We start from the raw sequence: 6,424 nt of genomic DNA on the forward strand, positions 1-6,424 counted from the left end.
TTAAATGAAGGTGCTTTATTAAGAGCTCTGGGTGTTAGGGGTACACATACCCAAATCTGACCTGACTTGGTTTTGAGTTGAACATACTTTTATACTCTATCATTATATAACTTTCATATTAATTATTAAACTTACATTGTTCTATTGTATGCATTGTTTTTACCCAAGCATGGATTTCTTGTGATCCCCCTCAACCCCCTAACATTGTTCCTCATGTTCTTTAAACAATAATTATATCTAATCACATCTAACAATTGTATCATTCATCATATACCAATTACACAGGTGCAGTCTGACATGATCTTTAGCAAGTACAAGGCCTAACACTTGCCAGGACCTACTCTTCCCGGGCTCACCAAACCTAACTTTCTTTCTAAGTCCCCAAATTTTCTAAGATTTTAAAACCTTATACTATCAGAGTGACACTTGTCTTTACAAACAAGCTGTGAGTCTGCCGATAAAATGAAACTATCACTGAGAGATAACAGAAACAATGGGATGGATACAACTGAAAGATGAAAGAGACACTGGGGAAACACCACAAAATTCCACAAGGGTAAGAACTAAGAAGGAGATTATGCACTGGGGGGAGGGGGGATGGTATCTCAGGTATCATGTGTACCAGGAAGTCTGTACCTCTCAAATCCCTCAGCCTATGGGGAAAGGGAGAAGGGACGTACGGCCTGGAATTGGGATAAAAGGGAGGCTGCGCCCTCCAAAAATTAGAGAGATCCCAGGGGAATGCCCCATGGCCTCTCCCTTTATTTGAAAAAATTGAAAGCACTCCTCTATCTCCTTTTTGCATATAAACCTCTGGTGTTTGTGGATTAATTTTTTCTGACACTAACAATTAATATGAAGTTCAAAACTACAAACCTAGGCAGTGCAGAATATGAAAAAAATGAAAGCTAAAACTAAGGGCATCATAGCTGGAGGGGGGGTGGAATTGAATAATTTTGGGGTGGGACTGAGTAGCATTCAGAGGCACTGAGAGGTCTTGAGGTGACAGATTGAAGCCCCTCATCTCTTTGAGTGCCAAGAAATGGAGACAACTCCAAATACCCCACAACCCCTAAATACTCTCAAGTAGCTCCCTGATTCCCAGTTTCTCTTGAAGCACTAGTAAAATGTGAGGTTTTAGGTGCCATTGATTAATTAGATGCCATTAATTTGTTGATTTTTACCCCAATTTAGTCTGTTCCAAAGGGATGAAGATGAATCTAAAGATAATTAGAACAAAACCAAAATGACCACCAGCCCAGTGTCTTCCCAACACAGATCACAGGGAACATGGGCCATCAGGGCTCTGCCCAACGTGGGTCCACTGATGGGGGATGGAGTTGGAGCAGCGCACGAAGCTCTTCCTGCACTTGGAGCACTCGCAGGGCTTCCCTTAGTGGTGCCTCCGTTTATGTCTGGTCAATTGAGAGCTGTCTGAGAAGTTCTTCCCACACTGGGGACACTCATAGGGCCTCTCCCCGGTGTGGATGCGTTTGTGGGTACTGAGGCTGGAGCTCTGGCTGAACCCCTTCCCACATTCCTCACACTTATAAGGCCTCTCCCCAGTGTGGATGCGCCGGTGGGTGATGAGGTGGGAGTTTTGCTTGAAGCGCTCCCCACAGTCAGGGCAGCGGAAGGGCCTCTCATCCGTGTGAATCTGCTGGTGCCTGAGGAACTGGAAGCTGGTCTGAAACCTCTTCCCACATTCTGGACACTCGTAGGGCCTCTCCCCAGTGTGGATCATCTGATGGATGGTCAGTTGGGAGCTCCGGCTGAAGCTCTTCCCACATTCCTCACATTCATAGGGACATTCCCCGGAGTGGGTCCTCTGGTGGCGGATCAGGTGGGACCTCCGGCTGAAGCTCTTCCCACATTCCCCACACTTGAAGGGCCTCTCCCCAGTGTGGATGAGCCGGTGAATGGCGAGGGTGGAGCTGTGCTTGAAGCCCTCCCCACAGTCGGGGCAGCGGAAGGGCCTCTCCTCTGTGTGAATCCTCTGGTGCACGAGGAGACTGGAGCTGATCCGAAAACTCTTCCCACACTCGGGACACTCGTAGGGCCTCTCCCCAGTGTGGCTGCGCTGGTGGATGATGAGTTTGGAGTTAAAGCTGAAGCCCTTCCCACATTTCCCACACTTGTAGGGCCATTCCCCAGTGTGGATCATCTGGTGGCAGATCAGGCTGTTGCTCTGGCTGAAGCTCTTCCCACACTCCAAGCACTTGTAGCGCTTCTGCCCTTTGTGAAGCTGCTCATGGACCACCAGCTCAGAGCCCTGGCTGGATCTCCGGCCGCCTTCCCTGCACAGGGTGGGTCTTTCCTCCTCAGAGCACCCTGGGATGGGTTTGGAGCTTCTCCTCCTGCGGGATCTCCGGGGCTTTTCCTCCCCATTGGATTCCTGCACTGTGGAACTGCTCAAATCAGCCTCTTCCACAAGGTTCTGCTGCAGGGATTTTTCCTCCCTGGTCTCCATCCTCAGCTCCTTGTCTGAGGGAGGAAGGACAAGGAGAGGATGGGATTTGCCTCTGTGACAGAGGGAAGGGGAAGGAGATCCCCCCAGTGCGTCCCCGGCAGGACGGCCTCGGCAACAGGGTTGTCCTGCAGCTGGGGGCCATGCTGGGCTGGGAGATGGAGCAGGAGAGAGAGGGAAAGGGGCACTGACTTCCTCCTCACCTGCCTGGGTGTCCCGAGGCATCTTCCTCTTTCTTGCAGCCTTCCTCTCCATCCAGCCAAGGTTTGGCAATGGGAAATCCTGGTTTGGGGAAATACAAGGGATGAGGACATTGAGTTTGCAGGTCCCTCTGCCCGTGTTCATCTCTAGAAGTCATCGGACATCTGGGGTCCATAAAACCTCCAGAAAACACCAAGATTCAGCCTGAAAATGCCTCCCAGGTGTTCCCCATCTCTGGTCTCTCCTGTTTGGGGTTCAAGGGTTCCCCCCTGTCCCAGCTGCTGGGAGTCACGCTTGTACTGGGGATCACCTGTCTGCTCGGTCCCTGCCCTCCCCGGGCTGCTGAGAGTGCCAGGAATCTGAAAAGTTCCCCCTGTTTCCATCTCCCCACTTAAGGACGGTGGGACCCCCCAATATCCCCCCAAGTAGGATTTTCCACTCAGCTTTGGAGTTCCACATTCTCCAAACATCCCCCCCCCAAATAAACCCAACCCAGGGACCCGCCCAGGATATCTGGGCAAAGCTCCCGCTCCCCAGTCACCTGTGGGATGGTGGGTGATGATCGCACAGGTGGGGGACTATAAATTCAGGGAGTGCTGGACCTTGTAGTTCCTTCTCCTTTCCCTGATCCTCATTTGTCCCTCCTCCTCCTCCTGCTCCTCTTTCATCCCTCCCCCTCCTCCCCCAGGAGCAGTGACACCCTCAGTGCCCTGTTCCCGAGCCCCTCACAGCCCACAGCAGGAGCGGGGATGGAGCCGGGACAGGTCGGGATGGGCAGCGCGGGGCTCTCCGCTGCTCCCACCCTCTGGGGACAGGGGGAACCTGGCCTGAGGAAAAGGAGAGGGAAACTGGGAAAACTGGGGGCTGCAGATCCAACCTGGGGCTGGCTGGAGACCCTGGCTGGGGACTGCCAGCCCTTGGGGCTCCTCTGGGGAGATGCAGGAGGGGGGAACACAGAGAGGGCTGGGGGATTCCAGGAGTGGCAGCAATGGCAGGGACTGGTTTATACTGGGATCGTCCTGGCAGTGGCTGAGATTGCACTGGCTGTGTACTGACATCATCCTGGGATATCATACTGGGATTGTCCTGGCAGTGAGTAGCAGGCTGCAGGGGGCAACTGAGATCAGGTTGTCGGGAACTGGGATTATGCCCTGCGCTCCCCAGAACCCCGGCATCGCCCCCCATATGTCCCATAAGTCTCCCCCAAACCCTCCAGGATCCCCGAGTGCCCCCTCAGCGCTCGTTCAGGACCCCCCAAAGCCTCCCTGGATCACTGAATGCTCCCGACCCCACAGATGCCCCTTCCAGACACTGCTGGGAATTCATCTCCCATCATCCCAGAACACGGTTCCACGCCCAAACCTCCTGCCGTGCCCCACGCCCAAAAGAGCCCGGTTACAGCTCCCCAGGTTCCCCCAAGTGCTCCCGAGCCGTATACATTCGCCCCGAGGACCTGCAATCACAACTCGGACGGAAAAGTTCTCTCTGAGTGCTTCCCTGCACCGCCAAACGCGCCTTCCGAGCCACTTTCGGGACTACAGCTCCCATCATGCTCCGCGGCGCCCATAGAGTGCTATTCCAGCCATGACTACATCTCCCGTCATGCCCCACGTCCCACCGGAATCCACTGGAGATGCGCCTATAACTCCCGTGATGCTCCGCGGCCCCATTAAACCGTATTATATCGGCGCCTACAACTCCCATCATCCCCCGCGACCCATAGATTCCCCGTTACAGTCTCGCAAGTGCCCGCCCAGACCCCGAAGGGCCCCCAGATTCCCCTCCCTGACTTCCAAGCGCCCCCCTGGACGCTCAAGTGCTCCCCCAAACCATGAATTGTCCCACAGAATCCCTAAGTGGCCACCTGGCTCCCCCAGGTGTCCTCCAGACCACCAAGTTCTCTCTAAATTCCCTCCCCAGACACAAAACTGCCCCAAATGTTCCCCAGAAAAGTTTCTATGGACCCCAAAGTGGTCCCTTTTACCCTGTCTGAGAAAATTATTAAAAAATATGATTAAAGGACTAAAAATAGGTGTAATTAGCATAAGGAGGGAGAAATAGTGGTCAATTAATTAATGAAAGTGGAATTGTGTTACTTTGAACCAAGGACCGATAATGTTTTTAGTTGCTAAAAATGTATCAATTCTTTCATATAAATATAAAAATTAGGTTCTAAAAATATAGAACAATATTATAATAAAAATCAAAATTTATTTTTATTAATTAATTAGATTTTAATGATAAAGAAAAATTCTAAAGAGAAATGTTATCAATGTTTTGGGATGTCAGTCCCAGGTGGGCCATGTCAGACATGCTGAGGCTTGGGGTGAGGAGCAGGTTGTCCAAACAGGGGCAGCCTGCAAGGGATTCATTCTTCTCTGTGACCAGACTGCCTAAGGAGACATTCAGCATCAGGATTGTAAAGAGCAAATCCTGACCTCCTGATCAGTACACAAAGATGTTTACAGTCTGAAGAGTAGAATGTTGTCACCGTAAGGTGCCTTCTTTATTAATATAGCTCATATTGTGTCACGTTTGTTAAATACCAATATTGTTGTACCAACCTTCTTTGTTAAAATATTATTATAAATGAAATTAGAGTTTTGACAACTAGGTCCCTTGGCTTAATGGAAGTTTAATTAAAAATGAATACAATTTACTAATCTGAATAGTAATGTGGTATAAAAGAATACAGTTTTGTAAAATAATACAGTTTAATAAAAAATTAAAATTTATATATATAATCTACTAGTAATTAAGTATGATTAAAGCATAAGCAAAACTGACAAGGGTACGGAGGCTTCCCACCCTGCCTCACCTTCAAAACAAAGCACTTCAAGCTAAACTCATATACTGTATGCTTATACATATTCATTAATGTTTCCTGCAAGTTTCCTCCTATTTCAAATTTTTCTGACTTAACATCACTTTTCTTCATGGCACATGCCTCACTTGTTGCAATGGGGTCTTCAGTCTTCTTTTGGTGGTCTTTTGGTGAAGGCTTCTCTTCTTCCTCATTGTCCTTTGGATAACCTTACAGGTTTGCGCGTGCCTACTAAGCCTTGTGTTATGTTAGTCTACTAATTAGCCTTATGTTTACTAATCTTTAGGCCCAATGCCTAAATTTGTTCTAATTTTGATCCATCTCAAGGGCATTTTGGTCTTGAGACACCATTTATCTTCTAAACTACATCCTGTACCTCAATTTTGACATGTAGCATCTGCAAAGGGGTACATCTGCTTTGTAACACTGATTCTTGATTGTTTCTAATAATAACTTTAATAACAGTTACAATTTAGTTAGCACGAACCAATTCCATTTATTACAACTGCAAATACTCCTTATGCACCTTTTTATTGGTTTCCATGCTAACGGCCTTGCTTTCTTCCTTGCTATGGATAAACTTGTATTTTCTCAATTTCTTTTTTTGCTCCCTCAATTCTTTGGCCTGCAGACCAGTTGCTAAGCCCATCCACATTCAGCTCTTAGTCTTCAGAGGGAAACTTTGAGCACAGTGAGAATCTCCCAGTGTGCAAGAGGGTCCCTGTGTGCCAGCTGCAGCTGGGGCCTCAGCCATCTCCTCTCTCAACAGGTTCCCCTCTGCAGCTTCAAAGGAAAGGCAAACACCTCAGTCAGGGACACCTGCACCACACATTTCACATCTCCATGCCCATACGTGATGTCCCTGTCACAGCTGCATTACCAGCTTGCTGCTGTGCAGATGCTGCCACCACCCAAAGCAAGGCCCTGTGTCC

The 6,424-nt window shown here is 49.2% G+C and overlaps 1 protein-coding gene across 2 annotated transcripts; it reads right to left on the minus strand.

Annotated features, from left to right (window-relative positions):
• LOC147647071 (uncharacterized) lies at positions 1-4,215 on the minus strand. Of its 2 annotated transcripts, none has more exons than XM_086872670.1 (3): positions 4,122-4,215; positions 2,671-2,749; positions 1-2,484 (listed from the first exon to the last, which is right to left on the minus strand). In XM_086872670.1, exons 2-3 carry the CDS (start codon positions 2,720-2,722, stop codon positions 1,394-1,396), a joined length of 1,143 nt encoding a protein of 380 aa, XP_086728796.1. In that variant the 5' UTR covers positions 2,723-2,749; positions 4,122-4,215; the 3' UTR covers positions 1-1,393. The 2 variants fall into 2 exon arrangements, with proteins under 2 accessions (XP_086728796.1, XP_086728795.1); XM_086872669.1 differs by having other exon boundaries at positions 3,210-4,184.
• Positions 4,216-6,424: the final 2,209 nt, after the last annotated feature.

This window comes from Cyanistes caeruleus, unplaced genomic scaffold, assembly GCF_971803275.1.
Source record: "Cyanistes caeruleus unplaced genomic scaffold, bCyaCae1.hap1.1 HAP1_SCAFFOLD_69, whole genome shotgun sequence".
Classification (NCBI taxonomy): Eukaryota; Metazoa; Chordata; class Aves; order Passeriformes; family Paridae; genus Cyanistes; species Cyanistes caeruleus.

Bases quoted from the DNA above. Each gene is read 5' to 3' on its own strand.
- LOC147647071 (XM_086872670.1), bottom strand. From the start codon at position 2,722: ATGGAGAGGAAGGCTGCAAGAAAGAGGAAGATGCCTCGGGACACCCAG. The intron at 2,485-2,670 runs GTGAGGAGGAAG...TTCCTCCCTCAG, and splicing joins GCCTCGGGACACCCAGGCAG to ACAAGGAGCTGAGGATGGAG.